This window comes from Pristiophorus japonicus, chromosome 16 (genome assembly GCF_044704955.1).
Source record: "Pristiophorus japonicus isolate sPriJap1 chromosome 16, sPriJap1.hap1, whole genome shotgun sequence".
Classification (NCBI taxonomy): domain Eukaryota; kingdom Metazoa; phylum Chordata; class Chondrichthyes; family Pristiophoridae; genus Pristiophorus; species Pristiophorus japonicus.
This window is the reverse complement of record NC_091992.1, coordinates 132,772,953-132,795,658: the sequence shown is the minus strand read 5'-3', so window position 1 is coordinate 132,795,658 and position 22,706 is coordinate 132,772,953. Positions and strand designations below refer to the sequence as shown.

Sequence of the window (22,706 nt, the reverse complement as noted above, 5' to 3'; positions counted from 1 at the left end):
TGGCCTTTATTGCAAAGGGGATGGAGTATAAAAGCAAGGAAGTCTTGCTACAGTTGTACAGGGTATTGGTGAGGCCACACCTGGAATACTGCGTACAGTTTTGGTTTCCATGTTTACGAAAGGATATACTTGCTTTGGAGACAGTTCAGAGAAGGTTCACAAGATTGATCCCAGAGATGAGGGGGTTGACTTATGAGGAAAGGTTGAGTAGGTTGGGCCTCTACTCATTGGAGTTCAGAAGAATAAGAGGTGATCTTATTGAAACATATAAGATTATGAGGGGGCTTGTCAAGGTGGATGCAGAGAGGATGTTAGGGGAGACTAGAAGTAGAGGGCATAATCTTAGAATAAGGGGCCGCCCATTTAAAACTGAGATGAGGAGAAATTTCTTTTCTGAGGGTTGTGGATCTGTGGAATTCACTGCCTCAGAGAGCTGTGGAAGCTGGGACATTGAATAAGTTTAAGACAGAAATAGACAGTTTCTTAAAAGGGAATAAGGGGTTATGGAGGACTCCTATTTCTTATGTTCTTATTTTCCAGTTGGCAAACAGTAACTAGTGGGATGCCACAGGGATCGGTGCTGAGGCTCAACTATTTACAATCTATATTAATAATTTGGATGAAGGGACCGAGTGTAATGTAGCCAAGTTTTCTGATGATACAAAGATGGGTAGGAAAGCAAGTTGTGAGGGGGACACAAAAAATCTGCAAAGGTATATAGACAAGCTGAGTGGGCAAAAATTTGGCAGATGGAGTATAATGTGGGAAAGTCTGAGGTTATCCACTTTGGCAGAAAAAATAAAAAAACAAATTTAAAATGGAGAAAAATTACAAATTGCTTTAGTACAGAGGGACCTAGGGGTCCTTGTGTATGAAACACAAAAAGTTAGTATGCAGGTACAGCAAGTAATCAGGAAGGCAAATGGAATGTTTGCCTTTATGGCAAGGGGGCTAGAGTATAAAAGCAGAGAAGTCCTGCTACAACTGTACAGGGTATTGGTGAGGCCACACCTAGAGTACTGCGTACAGTTATGAAGGATCCACATCTGAAATGTTAATGCCTCTGTTCTGTCCACGGATGGCCTGCTGTGTGCTTCCAGCATTTTCTGCTTTTGAAGATTTCCAGCATTTAATTTTTGCCTTGTTCTACAACCTTCAGCCAATCTGAGCTTTTTAAAGGCTTCATTCTAATTTTGAAGGACTGATGTGTATGAAGTTGGTAGAGACCATGTTGTCTCTTTACTTGGGTATTAATGAAAACAGTCGTTGATTCAGGTTCAGTACCTTTATTAGTTCCTTCAGCATACAAAGCAATTTATAAGTGGAGTAGATTCAGAGTCAGAGTACAATAGATTTAAGTATACATTCTGACATTGTACTATACTTTATAAACACAAAATGTCTTTTTATATAGTTTGGTGGCTGTAGTGAACTCTAATCTGCCTTTTTTTCTCTTGATTGGATTTCTTCTGTCACCTGACTTAACGTGGTCACTCTCCAGTACATTTCCATTACAGCTAGCCAAGCCCAAAGACATGTAACATGTCCCTTATCTCATCTGCTCTCAACTTCTAATTGGCCTGCTTTTATGTGTGAACAAGAGAGTCTTAATTATTATACTCTTTGCAGCTGAATGTCCAATCTGGTTTCCAGACAACTATCCAAAAAGTTTTTGTTTGGCAAGTTTTTTCAAGTCCAGATACAATGGCCTGTAAATTGCGATGTATGCATGCGCTCGAAGAGGCCCTGCAAGTTCCGGGATTAGGCATGCGCCTAAACCCAGCACTTGCGATCTATCAATCGTGCGCCTACCCAGCGAATGTCCCTCAAACAAAGATAGAAAAAATACATTTGATTACTTATTTTTATATTAAAAATCCTGCCCATGAAGGTAAGTTTATATTTAACATTATACTCTAAAACATTTAATTCAATTCAATTTTTATTAATTTCTTTTAATTGAAGTGTTTTTTTTTATTAGTGTTTATGTTTTCTTTGTTTTTAGGGATATTCCCATTCATAGAACTGGGAGCTCCCATTACTATCAATGAGAATATTACATTTTCATTGGTGGTCCAGGCCCACGTGATCCCAGGAAGCGCTTATGCTCCTGGGATGCGTGGGCCTCTGCGTTGGGCTGTGCAGCTAGGCCTGGGACTCGAAGTCCATGTTGGAGCGGAACCACCAGGTATATTCGGCAGTTTTTGTGGTCGAAAACATCCGCCCACCAAGTCTCCGACCGCAATTTTTGGCCCAATGTCTTTTGTTCAATTAACTGTTGCTAACAAGCTTACACACTATCTATGGATTATGATGGTGCACTATTGTGCTTAGCCCTATCCTAATTAGACAGAGACTTAGGCTTAGGCTCCCGTTATCTTTGATTTTAGCTTTGTACAAACTTTCTTTATTCAACAATTAATGAAGACCTTGAAACGAATGACAATTCCAGCTGTACGGCAATACTAATTTAAACACCAAGCTTGTTCATTTGCCTCATAAGCGAATACTAAGTGCGCTTTAATTCCCGATCAACCTCTCTGCCTCTTCCTTCTCCATGTTCCAACATGTACCCCCAGCACAGTACCCTCATTTTACATGGGATACACTGCAAATTAATGCAGGGTCAGCATTGCAGAGCATGGGCAGGTGAAAGTCCTGGTTACAAATCTGAAGTAGTTAGCACCGAGGAATTTCTCTGGGGCCACAGTTTCAGCTGATTGTTGCCTGGTATTTCTGTGGGGGTTCTTTGGCAGGAGATAGGTGCAACACCTAAAGATACTACATAAATAAGCAGTTAATAAAGCATATGGGATCCTGGACTTTATAAATAAAGGCACAGAGTACAAAAGCCAGGAAATTATGCTAAATCTTTATAAAACGCTGTTTAGGCTTCAGCTGGAGTATTGTGTTCAATTCTGGGCGCCACACTGGGAACAACGTGGAGACATGAGAGGGTACAGAAGAGATTTATTAGAATGGTTCCAAGGATGAAAGATTACAGTTACATGGATAGACTGGAGAAGCTGGGGTCGTTCTCCTTGGAGCAGAGAAGGCTAAGAGGAGATTTGATAGCGGTGTTTATAATCATGACGGGTTTAGATAGAGTAAATAAAGAGAAACTGTTTCCAATGGTTGAAGGTTCAATAATCACAGGACACAGATTTAAGGTGATTAGCAAAAGAACCAGAGGCGACACGAGGCAAACCTTTTTACTCTACGAGTGGTTAGGATTTAGAATGCACTGCCTGACAGGATGGTGGATACAGATTCAATAGGTGCCTTTAAAAAGGGAAAAATTGCAGGGATGTGAGCAAAGTACAGGGGAGTGGGAGTGGATTGCTCTTTGAAAGAGCTGTGCAGACTCGATGGGCTGAATGACGACATTCCGTGCTGTACTATTCCATGATTCAATGATAAATGGTTAAAAACGACCATATATGGCATTTCTCCAGGTAACTTCAAACAGCTAAGTGAAACAACAGATGACTAAATGTATTGTTTCTGTTGATGGTGCCCCAATGAAGATCTGACGCATGAATCTACAGGCACTTAATACAATTTTAAGTGGTGCTAAAATAACAGTCAAATGACAATATTATTTCAAAGGTGATAAGAAATAATTGTTGCTTTCAGCCAATTTTTTCAAAGTACGGCAACTGTTCCTTCTACTGCATTAATTCAATATAGTAAAGCACCGATTAAGTATTCTGCTGTTAAACGTTAAGAAAATAGTTATACTCATTCCATTTATTTTTTCAAGTTTTCCCCTCCATTTTCTCTCGACATATATGATCTTCCTTGATCATTCCAGGATATTTCCATGGATGCCATCAATGCCAACCCTCAGTTAACCCACCAGAAAGGTCTTTGAACAGTGCAGGAGAGGCTCCACCTCTAACCCAGACAATCTGCTCTAAATAGCGGTTTTAAAATTTCCTGAACTTTGAGTACACTTTTGAAGTATTAGTGATAGTCATCAATTTAAGCTGTAAACTATATAATATGCAAAGACTTTATCATCATCATAGGCAGTCTCTTGAAATCAAGGAAGACTTGCTTCCACTCTAAAAGTAAGTTCTCAGGTGACTGAACAGTCCAATACGGAAATTACAGTCTCTGTCACAGGTGGGACAGACAGTGGTTGAAGGAAAGGGTGGGGAGTCTGGTTTGCCGCACGCTCCTTCCGCTGCCTGCACTTGTTTTCTGCATGCTCTCGGCGACGAGACACAAGGTGCTCAGTGCCCTCCCGGATGCTCTTCCTCCACTTAGGGTGGTCTTTGGCCAGGGACTCCCAGGTGTCAATGGGGATATTGCACTTTATCAAGGAAGCTTTGAGGGTGTCCTTGAAACGTTTCCTCTGCCCACCTGGGGCTCGCTTGCCGTGTAGGAGTTCCAAGTAGAATGCTTGCTTTGGGAGTCTTGTGTCGGGCATGTGGACAATGTGGCCCACCCAATGGAGCTGGTCGAGTGTGGTCAATGCTTAGATGCTGGGGATGTTGGCCTGATCGAGAACACTGACGTTGGTGCATCTGTCTTCCCAGGGGATTTGCAGGATCTTGTAGAGACATCACTAGTGGTATTTCTCCAGCGATTTGAGGTGTCTACTGTATATGGTCCACATCTCTAAGCCATACAGGAGGGCGGGTATCACTACAGCCCTGTAGACCATAACCTTGCAGATTTGAGGGCCTGATCTTCGAACTCTCTTCCTCAGGCGGCCGAAGGCTGTGCTAACGCATTGGAGACGGTGTTGAACCTCGTCGCCGATGTCTGCCCTTGCTGATAATAGGCTCCCGAGGTATGGAAAGTGAAAGAGGAATCTTCCTGTTGTCAGCCACTGGGAAAGTCATCGCTAGAATCCTCCCCTCAACCATCTTCTCCCTGTGGCTGAGGAGCTCCTCCCGGAGTCACAGTGCGGATTCCGTCCACCACGGGGTACAATGGACATGATCTTTACAGTGCGACAACTGCAAGAGAAATGCAGGGAACAGCACCAACCATTGTACATGGCATTCTTTGACATTACAAAGGCTGTTGACACTGTTAACCACGAGGGACTATGGAGCATCCTCCTCCGTTTCGACTGCCCCCAAAAGTTTGTCACTATCCTCCGTTTGCTCCATGACAACATGCAAGCCGTGATCCTGACCAACAGATCCACCACAGGCCCAATCTACGTCTGGACTGGGGTCAAGCAGGGCTGCATCATCGTGCCAACCCTTTTCTCTAGCTTCCTCGCTGCAGTGCTCCACCTTACACTCACCAGCTCCCCGCTGGAGTGGAACCAACGTACAGAACCAGTGGGAACCTGTTCAACCTTCATCGCCTCCAGGCCAGATCCAAGGTCGTCCCATCCTCTGACATCGAACTACAGTACGTGGATGACGCTTGCGTCTTTGCACAGAGACTGAACTCCAAGTCATCGTCAACATCTTCACCGAGGTGTACGAAAGCATGGGCCTTACACTAAACATCTGTAAGACAAAGGTCCGCCGTACAGCACTGCCCCCACGGTCAAGATCCACGGACACTTTCCATACCTCGGAGCCTATTATCAGCAAAGATTTTATAAGTAAAATGTAACAAACATTTTGTTTAATTAACAGAAATATGAACGAATGCATGATATGTAATCCACTAAAATAAACCCAGCAGGTTCTGCCAAACTAGTCATTAATACCGGCAGGGAAATGCATATCTTGGATATCAACAGTTCAGTTTAATGTTCCACTTGGATATCATAAGCAAAAAGTCCACCATACGTAAACCCGAGGTAAAAGGTTACATTCTCATTGCCATGAGGCATTGATGGGAAATGCAATGGCAAGATTCTGATCTTGTTCTGCTTGCAGTGACCGTGCACAAATATGGCTCCTTTTTCTGTCCATCCTTTAACACGCTTCAACTTTTGGGTGACTTTTGGGTTCTTCCACACATCTCCAGTAAGCCATTTCAATCTTCTTTCATTTAGGCGGCTAGCAATAAGCTTTTCAAGCAAACTTTTATGAACAATTTTGTCAAACCCATGTCCATTTCCCAAGAAAAAATGAGTATAGATCTGCTTTTTTCTGGAAGGCAAGTTCTTCATTTTGATGTCATACAGTCTTTTCATTGTTTCAAGTGCTGTATTTAAGATTCTGCCTTTTGCTTCATTGGGTTCCTGGTCATGGGCTTCATCTGGCCAATACAACAGTGTAAGTAAAAACCAGGCATTTGAATTGTTGTGTTTTTTCCGCCAAAATTGCTGACTCAGTTCCCTGAGTTTCTGATATGTTAGCAGCTTTGAAGAGTTTGGGGCCACACACGCTAGTGCAATATAACTCAGGGTCAAATTGACAAGCTCAACTAGGTCGAGTTTTTCTTTTTGAAGGTCTTCAGGATACATGGAGATTATTTTTTCCAGTTTTTCTGCAGCTCGATCAATCCTTTTGTCACACAAAGGTGAAAAAATTGCTGTAATGTTTCCACCACCACTTCTGTAAATTTTAAGGCGTCTTACCAGTGGGGAAAAAGAGCAATTTGAACTCTGTTTGAAATTTTCTTCTTCCTGTTCTGTAAGAGCAAAATAACGTGCATATATTCTTGTTTTCTTTATTAGCCATTTCCTAGGATTGTGCAACAGGTCCTCTGAATTACTGGTTTCATCCTCATCTTCACATTTGTTGCTTTGAAAATAGCTTGAATCTTCAGATATCCATTCAAGTGCCTCATTTATTCCTTTTTGCAGGCCTTTCAATTTACCATGGAAGTTTTTCCAAGGTTCTTTAATTTCTTCAGGAATATCTTTACCCAGAAGGTACTCTACCAATTTTGTGTAGCTGCCATCTTCATCTTTTTCAAAGATGTCCAGTAGTGAAAGAAGTTGCAATAGATAGCATCCAACCTCTACTTCGCCAACAAAACCAGAGTTATTCATAGAATCTGCCTCTGATTGTGCTGCCTTTTGAGCAGCCCTGAAGCACTCAATTGCCTTTAGAGCGATTTTTATTGCTTCTGTGAGCTCGTCAGGGGTAACCACTTCATTTTCCAAATGCGTTAGATCAAACAGTGCGTTAAGCTTTTTTCTGTACACTTGACCTTCTGTGTCCAAAATGTAAGAATTAAATGGCAACTGACATTTTGCATCTTCAGCCCACTTTATAGCTTCAACAAAATTTTTGTACATGCAATGTAGTCGAGCAAGCTGCTGAGCAAAATATGGGTCTTTCCCAAGGCATTCATAAGCTGCTGTCAGAACATCCACAGCCTTTTCTGCACATTTTTCCTCATTACATATATCTTCAATAAGAGGAGAAAAAAAGGTATCTGCACTGTCACCTTTACTTTTTCTGTGACGTCGTATGAACAAGTCTCTAATGAATTTAATAAACTCATCACGAGCAAATCTGTGTTTAAAAAATGCCTTTTCTTGAAGGAGGTCCATCGCAATTTGATTCAGAGGCTGATCTGATAACTGATGCAGTATTTCCTTCGCAACAAATGGGTGTATAATTCGGATTGACTTAATCTCAGTGGTACAGTCTCTGAAGTGTATGAACAAAAGGCGGGCCTGATCAGTCAAGGAGATTTCAAAGCTCTGCTGGCGCAAGTGATCTATTTGAACACCAAGACCCAAAAATGCTTCACAATGAGACAGTGAAATGTTTGAATTCTCCACATAGTGATTCAGTAAGGCAACATACTTTATCAGTCGAGTGACTAGAGAAGAATGGTCAATGCCTTCGAGTAAATGTTTCACAAAGTCCTGGATGTACTCTTCCTGAAACTCTTCACTCATTAGAACAAATGTCAATATAAACTCTGGCTCAAATTGTTTCTGGAGTATTTTACGCTTGTTAGAAAACAATCTTTTTTCTTCCTCTGTTAATTTGTGGGTAACAGCTACCGCTTCCAGTGGGATATGTTTGCACTGTTTTTCAGGATAATGGGATCTCCTACAGCTCAGAAATATGAAGCAAGGCATCAGAATGCTGATTGTCTTACAGCCAACTGCAGCTATTAATTCACACTTAATTTCATCAAAGCAGTCTTCATCAGAGTCATCAACAAGTAGTAACACGGGCAAGCACTGATTAATATCACTTTCTTCATATTCAAGCAGCTGGATGGCATGTTCACACACTTTCCCAACAGCACATGATGGCTTGACAGCTGCACATCGCAGGTCCTTTCGAAAATTCCATAAAACCTGTCGTGCTAGGGTGCTACCTCCACTGCCAGGATGATGAAGTATGCTCACTGTGGCAACTAACTGCTTCACTGGTGGGCCCCTTAGCATTCCATCTATAATTTTAACAACATCTTTGTATGCATCCCGCTGTATAACCTCTCCACAATATCCTTTTTCTGCCAGCATGAAATTTAGCCAGCTGACTTTACCACCCCTATAAAAGTCTCTCTCAATTTTGGTGATTTGTTTCGCACAATCAGGATCCTGAAGATCAACTTTATAATCTTCACACTGATCTGCACTCAGTATTTCAAGGGTGGACATTCTTTCTTCATCTGCAGTTTTGAGTAAACACAAACCCCTTGTTGACACCGGTAAATGCCTGGCACTGTCTATTAATGTTGGCAGCATAGTTTGGATTGTGTCATTTACATGGTTCAGTTTCATCCCAACAATGCTCATCTTGTCAATAGTTTCAAGACTGCACGAGGGCTGTGCAAGATTGGCCCATTTCTGGTAGTTTTCTTCACACTCTGCAATACAAATTATGTCATTTCTGCCATTCATTTCTGCATAGAATTCATGGAATGTGTCCACCAGAGGCTGTTCTACTTGTGACAAAAGGAGGAAAAGAACAACAAAAGAACCAGCTGGCAGAATGTCATTGCAGATCAGGGACACCGTCCTCTTCAAGTGCTTTTTTTTGTTCTTCACCCATGTACTCACATCACATGGTCTTTCATCGCCAGCATAATCGTTACGCCCATTGCAAAATATCCAGCTAGTTTGATCAAACAAACACAAACGTCTCCTGAAGTCACTCGTGCTCTCTTTGTCTTCATATTTATAATCCTGTAAGAAGTGAACATTGGCTGTGTGATGTTTCAGATAGTGCTCAAAGAAACCATCGGTCTTAGAATCAGGATCAAATTCAAACACACAAAAAATATCTATGTGTAATAAGAAGTTTAATTTCTGTAAATCTTCCGGTTTGCATTTGTTTGTGACAACTACATACCACTGGCTGTTATCCATGTACTTCTTACCACCAGTTAGAAGAACTGATAGTTTTCTTCCAAGATCCTCACAGATTCTGTTACTTGGCTTCTCTGAGTTTTCTGCATCTTTTCTCCTTTTGTCTCTCTCTTGCATACCTGAAATAAAGTCATCCTGGTTTTCTTCACAGATGGGCTCAGTTTTTGCTCCATTTCTTCTGTAGATGGTTACTTTTTCATATTCAACTTTATTTTTTTTTTCATTAAAATTTGGAAGACGAACTCTAAAAGTTTTGTTTTTCACAATCTCCACTGATGGGTTTACATCGATCTCGATAACAAATCTTCCCTCACTTCCATTTCTGCTAATCACCTCCACAAATTTGGGCTGCTCAATGCAAAGCCTTGCAATCTCACCATGGTGCTTGAAGCATTTGTCTATATAATCCAATGCATCAACATAGATGTCTGGATCTTTTACAGGTATACCTATTATTTCACCATGTGTGTACTCAGAACTATCATTGCTATCCTCAACCCCAAAATGTATTGTGCCATTAGTCCGAACATTCATGCATCCAGAGGCAAATCTGATAACTTCGCAAGCAAACTTTATTTGTAGCCGTTGTCTGTCTAGTGTTACAGCTTTTGCAAGAGATTTATATTCATGACAAGGGAAAATTAAGTTTTTAACCCCAGTTTCTGGTGGAAGAACTTGGTTTCTTACATATTTAAAGTTGATATCGTCCTTGCCAAATGGACGAGGTTTGCATCGAATGTGAGGCTTATTTTCTTTCACGCTTTTTTCAGTTGCGCTCGTAAGTTGTGAATCAGCTGAAGTGTCAGGAGGATCCGATGCTAATGCAGCAACATGATCCTGACTTTTCAATTTCTCTTTGCTCGGCAGAGTCTCTGTCTGTGGTGTTCGAGTAGGAGCAGCTTTCTGACTATCCTGTGTTAAAGAAGCCTTTTCACTCTCTCTTACTTCACTTGTACTGCACTGACCCAGTTCTAAACTCTGACTATTCAATAGTTCATTCCTTTTCTTCAAAATCAATTGTATTTGACCTTTTTTTACATTCAGATCTTTAAGGTCATCTTCACTTATCACTTGCAGCACCGCACCAGTTACTTCTTGATCATATAACGATTGTATATGCGCATCTTTGACCCGAATCCATTTTAACCAGGTTCGCACGTGGTTTTCGTCCCATTCTTCCAATCGAAGCTTTTTTAACTCTTCTGAAAACAATTGAAATCAAAGCAGTTTGAGTGAAAATATGAAATGCATGCTTTCAGTATCCTATGTATTACAGAAGCAAAATACTGCAAGGTGCTGTAAATCTGAAATAAAAACTGAAAATGCTGGAAATACTCAATGATCTTTAATCAGAACTGGAAAAAGTTAGAGATGTAACAGGATTTAAGCAGGTGCAGGGGCTGGGAAAGTGCAGAGGACAGGAAAGAACAAAAGGGAAAGTCTGTTATAGGGTGGAAAGCAGGAGAGATTAAAAGAGCAAAGGGATGATGGTACAAGGCAAAAGGAGATGGTAATGGGACAGGTAAAGAAACAAAAGATGAGTCTAGAAGGGTGTAAATGGGAATATCAGAGTCATCAACAGCTACCCTGTGGAAAAATGGAGGCAGAAGTTATGATCTGAAATTGTTGAACTCGTGTCGAGTCCGGAAGACTGTAAAGTGCCTAACTGAAAGATGGTGTGCTGTTCTTCGAGCTTACATTGAGCTTCATTGGAACCATGCAGGAGGCCAAGGACAGTGGGGCAGAGAATTAAAATGGCAGTGACAGGAAGCTTGGAGTCACGCTTACGGACTGAAAGGAGGTGTTCCGCAAAGCGGTCATTCAATCTACTTTCGGTCTCCCCAGTGTAGCGAAGTTGATTAAATGTTCCAGTTCGGAGAGAGAGCAGGAAATGGTACTGATGCAGTCATCAATGTATCAGAAAAAGAGGTGAGGGAGAGGACCCGAGTAGGACTGAAACAAAGATTGTTCCACATAGCCCTCGAAAAGGCCGGCATAGCTCGGTCTCATGCGGGTTCCCATAGCAACACCTTTTATTTGGAGGTGGTGAGTGGATTCAAGGAAGTTGTTCAATGTGAGAACATGTTCAGCCAAGCGGTGGTCACAAACTCTGTTCCCTAGCCACTGACTCCATCCCTCTCCCTAACATCTGTCTGAGGCCAAAGCACACAGTTCACAAACTTGATGTCAGATTTGATCCTGAACATAAGAACATAAGAAATAGGAACAGGAGTAGGCCATACGGCCCCTCGAGCCTGCTCCGCCATTCAATAAGATCATGGCTGATCTGATCATGGACTCAGCTCCACTTCCCCACCCACTCCCCCATAACCCCTTATCGCTTAAGAAACTGTCTATTTCTGTCTTAAATTTATTCAATGTCCCAGCTTCCACAGCTCTGAGGCAGTGAATTCCACAGATTAACAATCCTCAGAGAAGAAATTTCTCCTCATCCATGTTTTAAATGGGCGGCCTCTTATTCTAAGATCATGCCCTCTAATTCTAGTCTCCCCTATCAGTAGAAACAACCTCCCTGCTTCCACCTTGTTAAGCCCCCTCATAATCTTGTACGTTTCGATAAGATCACCTCTCATTCTTCTGAATTTCAATGAGTAAAGGCCCAACCTACTCAACCTTTCCTCATAAGTCAACCTCCGCATCCCTGGAATCAACCTAGTGAACCTTCTCTGAAATGCCTCCAAAGCAAGTATATCCTTTCATAAATATGGAAACCAAAACTGCACGCAGTATTCGAGGTGTGACCTCACCAATACCTTATATAGCTGTAGCAAGACTTCCCTGCTTTTATACTCCATCCCCTTTGCAATCAAGGCCAAGGTACCATTGGCCTTCCTGATCACTTGCTGTACCTACATACTATCCTTTTGTGTTTCATGCACAAGTACCCCCAGGTCCCGCTGTACTGCGGCACTTTGCAATCTTTCTCCATTTAAATAATAAATTGCTTTCTGATTTTTTTCTGCCAAAGTGCATGACCTCACACTTTCCAACATTATACTCCATCTGCCAAGTTTTTGCTCACTCACTTAGCCTGTCTATGTCCTTTTGGAGATTTTTGTGTGTCCTCCTCACACATTGCTTTTCCTCCCATCTTTGTATTGTCAGCAAAGTTGGCTGCGTTACACTCGGTCTCTTCTTCCAAGTCGTTAATATAAATTGTAAATAGTTCCTGAAATGAGCTTCCGAGCAACATATCCGTGGCATAACCAAGACCGCCTATTTCCACCTCCATAACATTATCAGTCTCTGCCCTTGCCTCAGCTCATCCACTACTGAAAACCTCTTCCATGCCTTTTTTACCTCTAGACTTAACTATTTCAGCGCACTCTCTGCTGGCTTCCCACATTCTCCCTTCTGTAAATCTGAGGTCATCCAAAACTCGGCTGCCCGTGTCCTAACCTCGCACCAAGTCCCGCTCACCCATCACCCCCGTGCTCACTGATCTACACTGGCTCCTGGTTGAGCAACGCCTCGATTTCAAATCCCTCCATGGCCTAGCACCTCCTTATCTCTGTAATCTCTTCCAGCCCACAACCCCACCACCCCCTCCCCAAAATATCTGCACTCCTCTAATTCTGCCTTCTTGAGCATCCCTGATTATAATTGCTCAACCATTGGTGGCCGTGCCTTCCATTGCCTAGGTCCTAAGCTCTGGAATTTCTGACCTAATCTTCTCTGTCTTCCTTTAAGCTGCTCCTTAAAGCCTACCTCTTTGACCAAGCTTTTGGTCACCTGCTCTAATTTCTCCTTATGTGGCTCCGTGTCAGATTATTTGACTTATATTACTCCTGTGAAGCACCTTGGGATGTTTTACTAATTTAAAGGGGTTATATAAATACAAGTTGTTGTCAGTGGTGGTGGATGGGGACTGGTTGGGCCTCCGTTCAAGGAAGAAACTGAGAGCCCTCATGCCGTCCTGGAGGGGGATGGAGGTGTAAAGAGATTGGACGTCCATGGTGAAAAGGAGATGGTTAGGACCAGGATACTGGAAACTGTTAAATTGGCGGAGGGTGTCAGAGGAGTCACGGATGCAGGTAGGAAGAGACTGGACAGGGGGAGAAAAAAAGTCAAGAAAGGAAGAAATCAGTTCTGTGGAGCAAGAACAGACTGAAATGAGGAGTCTATCGGGGCAGTCCTGTTGGTGGATTTTGGGAAGGAGGTAGAAGCGGGCTGTGCAGAATTGGGGGACTAGGAAGTTGCAGGCTCTGGAGGGAAGATCTCCAGAAGAGATGAGGTCAGTGACAGTCTTGAAACAATGGATTCCCTATTTTACAACTTGTAAAATTATCGATAACTCTTTGAATAAAGTTTATAAACAGCTAAATAACAAAATGATTATTCCATTCAAATTGCAATCAGTACATCACATGCAAAATTCTCATTTATTTTTTCAATATTTTTTCACAGCACTTAGCATGTCTAAAAAGACTATCATTTAATTTTGACAGGAATCACAATCATAATTCAGAGAGACTTTCCACATTAACCACTTTTGGGGCACACTTGAGGTAGCCTTTATACATAAATCTGATTCCCCAAATTATAGGCTGGCAGTCATGATAACTGGTCAACACAGTCGATGGTATTCAGGCAGGTTAAGACAGTTTTGTCAGTAAATGCCTTCACCTTCTGCCCAGGCAGCAACACTCGAAACTGAAACATGGCACCTGAATTTACAGCTGGTGCTAAGGTAGGGCAGCCAATCAGCACAAAGCTGCAATAATCATAGTTAAGCAACCAAAGTAGCAAGAAATGAGGCACTTTTACACCGTAAGTCACTTGATGTAAACAACATTCATATAACGGACCAGAAAATATCCACAATGTCAGAGCAAAGCAGAAAAGCACAAAAATCTGAGGAAAGGTGGTCTATAATCTTTCTATGTCCTTAATGTCCACAACTCAGTCAGAAAGCCGATGCCTCAAGGCATTTTCTCTAATGCTTCCACAGAATCAGAGCCGTACATTATAGGAGGCCATTCGGCCCATCGAGTCTGCGTGGCTCTTTCGAAGAGCGATCCAGTTAGTCCCACTTCCCCGCTCTTACCCCATATCCCTGCAGTTTTATCTCCTTCAAGTGTTTATCCAATTCCCTTTTGAAGGTTACTGTTGATTCTGTACCCACCACCCTATCAGGCAGTGCATTCCAAATCCTAAACACTCATTGCGTAAAAAAGTTTTTCCTCCTGTCGCCTCGGGTTCCTTTATCAATCATCTTAAATCTGTGTCCTCTGGTTATCGAACCTTCAGCCATTGGAAACAATTTCTCTTTATTTACTCTATCTAAACCTTTCATGATTTTAAACACGATTTTAATCAAATCTCCTCTTGGCCTTCTCTGCAAGGAGAACAACTCCAGCTTCTCCTGTCTATCCATGTGATTATAATCCCTCATCGCCAGAACCATTCTAATAAATCTCTTCTGTATCTTCTCCAAAGTCTTCACGACCTTCCTAAAATGTAGTGTCCAGAACTGGACACAATACTATAGTTTTATAACTTTCTTTAGCATAGCTTCCTTGCTTTTGTACTCTATGCCTCTATGTATACCCAGGATTCCCTGCGCTTTAATAACTGCCACCATCAAAGTTTTGTGCTCAAACATCCCCGGGTCTCTCTGTTTTTGCACCCCCTTTAAAACAGTAGCGTCCAGCTTGTATTGTCTCTCCTCAATTTTTCTACCAAAATGCATCACTTCACACGTACCTGCATTGAATTTTATCTGCCATGTGTCCACCCATTCCACCAGCCTATGTCCTCTTGAAGTCTATTACTATCTTCCTCACTGTTTACTACACTGCCAAGTTTCATGTCATCTCTCATCTCTGAGTCAGAAGGTGAGTGTATCAAGAAAAATATATTGCAGTGAGGAGGAAAGGGCATAAGAGAAAATATAGCCAACCATGGCTAACTAAAGAAATAAAGGACGATATCCAATTAAAAACAAAGGCATACAATGTGGCCAAAACTAGTGGGAGGACAGAAGATTGGGAAGCATTTAAAAGCCAACAAAGAATGACTAAAAAAATGATTAAGAAAGGGAAGATAGACTATGAAAGTAAACTAGCACGAAATATAAAAACAGATAGCAAGAGTTTCTATAGGTATATAAAAAGGAAAAGAGTGGCTAAAGTAAATGTTGGTCCCTTAGAGGATGAGACCGGGGAACTAGTAATGGGGAACATGGAGATGGCAGAAACTCAACAAATATTTTGTATCAATCTTTACAGTAGAGGGCACTAACAATATTTCAACAGTGGATAGTCTAGGGGCTATAGCGGGGGAGGAACTTATCACAATCACTAAGGAGGTGGTACTCAGTAAGATAACGAGATTAAAGGCGGATAAATCCCCTGGACCTGATGGCTTGCATCCTAGGGTCGTAAGAGAATTAGCGGCAGGGATTGTGGATGCATTGATTGTAATTTACCAAAATTCCCTGGATTCTGGGCAGGTCCCTGCAGATTGGAAAACTGCAAATGTAACGTCCCTATTTAAAAAAGGAGACAGACAAAAAGCAGGAAACTATAGACCAGTTAGCCTAACATCTGTGGTTGGGAAAATGTTGGAGTCCATTATTAAAGAAGCAGTAGCAGGACATTTGGAAAAGCAAAATTCGGTCAGGCAGAGTCAGCATGGATTTATGAAGGGGAAGTCATGTTTGACAAATTTGCTGGAGATCTTAGAGGATGTAACGAACAGGGTGGATGACAAGGTGCCACATAAAAGGTTACTGCACAAGATAAAAGTTCATGGGGTTGGGGGTAATATATTAGCATGGAGAGAGGATTGGCTGACGAACAGAAAACAGAGAGTAGGGATAAATGGTTCATTCTCGGGTTGGCAACCAGTAACTAGTGGGGTCCCAACAATTTACAATCTACATTAACGACTTGGAGGAAGGGACTGAGTGTAACGTAGCCAAGTTTGCCGACGATACAAAGATGGGAGGAGAACACAAAAAATCTGCAAAAGGACATAGACAGGCTAAGTGAATGGGCAAAAATTTGGCAGATGGAGTATAATGTTGGAAAGTGTGAGGTCATGCTCTTTGACAGAAAAAAAATCAAAGAGCAAGTTATTATTTAAATGGAGAAAGATTGCAAAGTGCTACAGTACAGCGGGACCTGGGGGTACTTGTGCATGAAACACAAAAGGTTAGTATGCAGGTACAGCAAGTGCTCAGGAAGGCCAATGGAATCTTGGCCTTTATTGCAAAGGAGATGGAGTATAAAAGCAGGGACGTCTTGCTGCAGTTATACAGGGTATTGGTGAGGCCACACCTGGAATACTGCATGCAGTTTTGGTTTCCATATTTACGAAAAGATATACTTGCTTTGGAGGCAGTTCAGAGAAGGTTCACTAGGCTGATTCCGGAGATGAGGGGGTTGACCTATGAGGAAAGGTTGAGTCGGTTGGGCCTCTACTCATTGGAATTCAGAAGAATGAGAGGTGATCTTATCAAAACGTATAAGATTATGAGGGGGCTTGACAAGGTGGATGCAGAGAAAATGTTTCCAATGATGGGGGAGACTAGAACTAGAGGGCATGATCTTAGAATAAGGGGCAGCCCATTTAAAACTGAGACGAGGAGAAATTTATTTTCTCAGAGGGTTGTAAATCTGTGGAATTCATTGCCTCAGAGAGCTATGGAAACTGGGACATTGAATAAATGTAAGACAGAGATAGACAGTTTCTTAACCGATAAGGGAATAAGGGGTTATGGGGACCGGGCAGGGAACTGGACCGGAGTCCATGATCAGTTCAGCCAAGATCGTATAAAATGGCAGAGCAGGCTCGATGGGCCGTATGGCCTACTCCTGCTCCTATTTCTTATGTTCTTATCTGCATCTTCCTCCTCATCATCAACCACTCTCACCTCAGGTGGGTCTTCTACTACCAGCTGCTGCTACCTCGTGATGGCTAAGTTATGCAGCATGCAGCACACAACAGTGAACTGACCGACAATCACGAGGGAGTGTTGCAAGTGGCCTCCGGAATGGTCCAGGCATTGGAAACGCTGTTTCAAGATGCCAATGGTCCTCTATATTATGCTACGCGTTGCAATGTGCGAGATGTATTCCTGGTCAGCTTCCGTCCGGGTTATGCGTAGAGGCGTCATGAGCCAGGTGACAAGGCCGTACCCGTTGTCTCCCAGTAGCCAGCTCTGCCCTTCCGGCTGTTGCTGAAACATGGCAGATATAGCGCTCTCGCATAGGATGAACGCATCACGGGTGCTTCCAGGGTATCTTGCATCACCTGACATGACGCAATGCATGTCGTCACACACGAGCTGCACATTAATGGAGTGGAAGCCTTTTCTGTTCCTGCACATCTCGGAATCCTCCAAAGGTGCTCACAAGACGATGTGGGTACAATTAATGCAGCCCTGTACATTTGGGAAGCCAGCAATCTTGGAGAAGCCCACAGCCCTTTCATGCATTGTCTGGCCGGCCATGGGGAACTTTATGTAGTTATTCCTCCGGGCATATAGTGCAGCAGTCACCTGGTGAATGCAGATATATGCTGCATGTTGAGAAATGGCGCATGCATCTTCAGTTGTGGCCTGGAACGATCCAGATGCACAGAATGAAAGTGCAGCTGTAACTTTTACTTCAACTGACAAAGCAGTCCTCCTGACGCTTTTAGGTTGCAGGTCTGCTTTTACTAACTCACAGATCTCGGTTACAACATCTTTGCGGAAACACAGCCTTCCCACTCAGTCTGCATCACTCGGGTGCAGATATGAACGCCTGTCTCGATATATCTGACGTATGTAAGGCCTCCTGCCCATCATCCTACGTGCTCTGAGGTTCGTTATGCGATGACGGCGAATCAATTGTCCCCTCCGTAGCACCATCATGCAGAAGGGTTGCACGAGGTATGGAATTGTCAGTATTGCCTCCATGATTAAATTGTACCTTTGCAAGAAGCTCAAAACAGCAGGACAAGCTTCTTTGTTGTCTCTCTCCCCAAGGTCGATGCCAAAGTATGGACCACACCCAGGTCTGAGCATGTGCAATAGGCTTGCTTAGATCGGGAAACACCCCCCACCCCCCCAGGCTTCATTGTTTGCTGCTTGCTGCATAGCCCAAGGGTTCTCATCCCTTCAGTTTGGCTTCCACACCCCCCCCACCCCTCGGTGTCCGGGCGAGGGACCGATTCTGCCGGCCGATGCTCTGACCTTTGGGCCCAGTTTGGAGAGGTTCAGTGGTGGCGTGGCACTTTAAAAAAAAAAAATCCAAAATTAAAGAAAGGCATGAAACTTCCGTTTTCTGCGTTTTCAGTTGGAAAAAATTAAGCTTCATGATGCATATTTAATGTGTTTTTGACTCCCTCCAAAACTTTGCTTAAAAACAACGGCGTCTTTCTGCGCCAAAATTTTTTGATGTGCGTTGGTTTTTCTTAAGTGCCCAGAAGGTTTTTGGGAGTGGTCACAGACGCCGTCCTAGGAGAAATGTAAGTTGGCCAAACTTGCATAAATGTGAAAAACTGGCGCAGACATCAGGTTACGCCCCCTACGACGCAAAAAAAACTAACCTAAAAGAAATTGTAACTAACTGAGTTACACTGGTGCACAATTTTGGAGGAAACTTGGATTTTTAAAATTTAGGCCAAAAAAGGCGGCACGCGCCAAAAAAACAGCGCAAATCACTGGGGAAAATTGAGCCCAACGGCACTAAAGGTGGACAAATCCCCTGGACCTGATGGCATGCATCCTAAGGTCTTAAAAGAAGTGGCTGCAGAGATAGTGAATGTATTGGGTATAAAAAGCAAGCGCTCTACTCGGAACGCCTTCACAGCAAACGAACCAAAGGTGGGCAACGGAAACATTACAAGGACACCCTCAAAGCCTCCCTGATATAGTGCAACATCCTCACTGACATCTGAGACACCCTGGCCAAAGACCACCTTAAGTGGAGGAAGCACACCCGGGAGGGCGCTGAGCACCTCGAGTCGCATTGCCGAGAGCGTGCAGAAATCAAGCACAGGCAGCGGAAAGAGCGTGCAGCAAACCAGTCCCACCCACCCCTTCCCTCAACGACTATCTGCCCCACCTGTGACAGAGACTGTGGTTCTTGTATTGGACTGTTCAGCCACCTAAGGACTCATGTTAAGAGTGGAAGCAAGTCTTCCTCGATTCCGAGGGATTGTCGATGATGATGATGAATCTACCAAAATTCCCTGGATTCTGGGGAGGTCCCAGCGGATTGGAAAACAGCAAATGGAACAATCCTATTTAAAAAAAGGAGGGAGACAGAAAACAGGAAACTATAGACCAGTTAGCCTAACATCTGCCATTGGGGAAATGCTGGAGTCCATTATTAAGGAAGCAGTAGCTGTACATTTGAAAATTATAATTTAGTCAAGCAGAGTCAACATGGTTTTATGAAAGGGAAATCATGTTTGACAAATTTGCTGGGGTGCTTTGAGGATGTAACGAGCAGGGTGGATAAGGGGGAACCAGTGGATGTGGTGTATTTGGATTTCCAGAAGGCATTCGATAAGGCGCCACATAAAAGGTAAATGCACAAGATAAAAGTTCACAGAGTTGAGGATAATATATTAGCATGGATAGAGGATTGGCTAACTAACACAAAACAGAGTCGGGAAAAATGGGTAATTTTCCAGTTGGCAAACATTAACTAGTGGGGTGCCACCGGGATCAGTGCTGGGGACTCGACTATTTACAATCTATATTAATGACTTGGATGAAGGGACCGAGTGTAATGTTGCCAAGTTTGCTGATGATACAAAGATGGGTGGGAAAGCAAATTGTGAGGAGGACACAAAGAATCTGCAAAAGGATATAGACAGGCTCAGTGAGTGGGCAAACATTCGGCAGATGGAGTATAATGTGGAATAGTGTGAGGTTATCCACTTTGGCAGGAAAAATAAAAAAGCAAATTATTTAAATGGGAGATATTACAGAATGCTGCAGTACAGAGGAACCTGGGGATCCTTGTGCAAGAAACACAAAAGGTTAGTATGCAGGTACAGCAAGTAATCAGGAAGGCAAATGGAATGTTGGCCTTTATTGCAAGGGGGATAGAGTATAGAAACAGAGAAGTCCTGCTACAACTGTACAGGGTATTGGTGAGGCCACACCTGGAATACTGCGTCCAGTTTTAGTCTTCTTATTTAAGGAGGGATATATTTGCAATGGAGGCAGTTCAGAGAAGGTACAGTAGGTTAATTTCTGAGATGAAGAAAGGTTGAGCAAGTTGGCCTACACTCATTGGATTATAGAAGAATGAGAGGTGATCTTCTTGAAACATACAAGATTGTGAGCAGGCTCGACAGGGTAGATGCGGCAAGGATGTTTCCACTCATGGGGTAAATGTAGAACTATGGGGCATAGTTTCCGAATAAGAGATGAGGAGGAACTTCTTCTCTGAGGGTTGTAAATCTGTGGAATTCTCTGCCCCAGAGAGCTGTGGAGGCTGTGTCATTGAATATATTTAAGGTGGAGATGCAGATTTTTTATCGATAAGGGTTATGGGGAACGGACAGGGAAGTGGAGCTAAGTGCCCAAGATCAGTGCCATGATCTTATTGAATGGCGGAGCAGACTCGAGGGGCCGAATGGCCTATTTCTTATGTTCTTCGTAAACACAGAAACATAGAAAATAGTTGCAGGAGTAGGCCATTCGGTAAGATCATGGCTGATCATTCCCTCAGTATCCCTTTCCTGCTTTCTCTCCATACCCCTTGATCCCTTTAGCCGTAAGAGCCATATCTAACTCCCTCTTGAATATATCCAATGAACTTGCATCAACAACTCTCTGCGGCAGGGAATTCCACAGGTTAACAACTCTCTGTGTGAAGAAGTTTCTCCTCATCTCAGTCCTAAACGGCCTACCCCTTATCCTAAGACTGTGTGCCCTGGTTCTGGACTTCCCCAACATCGGGAACAATCTACCCGCATCTAACCTGTCCCGTTCCGTCAGAATCTTATACGTTTCTATGAGATCCCTTCTCATCCTTCTAAACTCCAGTGTATAAAGGCCCAGTTGATCCAGTCTCTCCTCATATGTTAGTCCGGCCATCCCGGGAATCAGTCTGGTGAACCTTCGCTGCACTCCCTCAATAGCAAATACGTCCTTCCTCAGATTAGGAGAGCAAAATTGAGCACAATATTCCAGGTGAGGCCTCACCAAGGCCCTGTACAACTGCAGTAAGACCTCCCTGCTCCTATACTCAAATCCCCTAGCTATGAAGGCCAGCATACCATTTGCCTTTTTACCGCCTGCTGTACCTGCATGCCAACTTTCAATGACTGATGAACCATGACACCCAGGTCTCGTTACACCTCCCCTTTTTCTAATCTGCCACCATTCAGATAATATTCTGTATTTGTGTTTTTGCCCCCAAAGTGGATAACCTCACATTTATCCACATTATACTGCATCTGCCATGCATTTGCCCACTCACCTAACCTGTCCAAGTCACCCTGCAGCCTCGTAGCATCCCCCTCACAGCTCACACCGCCACCCAGTTGTCATCTGCAAACTTGGAGATATTACACTCAATTCCTTCATCCAAATCATTGATGTATATTGTAAAGAGCTGGGGTCCCAGCACTGAGCCTTGCGGCACTCTACTAGTCACTGCCTGCCATTCTGAAAAGGACCCGTTTATCCCGACTCTCTGCTTCCTATCTGCCAACCAGTTCTCTATCCACGTCAGTACATTACTCCCAATACCATGTGCTTTGATTTTGCAAACCAATCTCTTGTGTGGGACCTTGTCAAAAGCCTTTTGAAAGTCCAAATACACCACATCCACTGGCTCTCCCTTGTCCACTCTACTGATTACATCCTCAAAAAATTCCAGAAGATTTGTCAAGCATGATTTCCCCTTCATAAAACATGCTGACTTGGACCGATCCTGTCACTGCTTTCCAAATGCGCTGCTATGTCATCCTTAATGATTGATTCCAACATTTTCCCCACCACTGATGTCAGGCTAACCGGTCTATAATTTCTCTCTCCCTCTCTTTTTAAAAAGTAATGTTACATTAGCTACCCTCCAGTCCAGAGGAACTGATCCCGAGTCGATAGACTGTTGGAAAATGATCACCAATGCATCCACTATTTCTAGGGCCACTTCCTTAAGTACTCTGGGATGCAGACTATCAGGCCCCGGGGATTTATCGGCCTTCAATCCCATCAATTTCCCTAACACAATTTCCCACCTAATAAGGATATCCTTCAGTTCCTCCTTCTCACTAGACCCTCGGTCCCCTCGTACTTTCGGAAGGTCATTTGTGTCTTCCTTCGTGAAGACAGAACCAAAGTATTTGTTCAATTGGTCTGCCATTTCGTTGTTCCCCATTATAAATTCACCTGAATCCAACTGCAAGGGGCCTACGTTTGTCTTCACTAATCTTTTTCTCTTCACATATCTATAGAAGCTTTTGCAGTCAATTTTTATGTTCTCGGCAAGCTTCTTCTCGTACTCTATTTTCCCCCTCT

General features: G+C 43.1%; 1 protein-coding gene across 4 annotated transcripts in view; it reads right to left on the bottom strand.

Annotated features, from left to right (window-relative positions):
* Positions 1-1,286: 1,286 nt before the first annotated feature.
* Positions 1,287-22,706, bottom strand: part of ern1 (endoplasmic reticulum to nucleus signaling 1) — a 120,210-nt gene continuing 98,790 nt past the window's right edge. For 3 of the 4 annotated variants that reach the window (XM_070857906.1, XM_070857907.1, XM_070857908.1), the window contains one exon: positions 1,287-10,410. In XM_070857906.1, the coding sequence (XP_070714007.1) occupies positions 5,723-10,410 (4,688 nt within the window). In that variant the 3' untranslated portion in view covers positions 1,287-5,722. Of the gene's footprint in view, positions 10,411-18,377; positions 18,454-22,706 lie in introns of those variants that run through there. The other variant, XR_011587322.1, reaches the window with a different exon arrangement.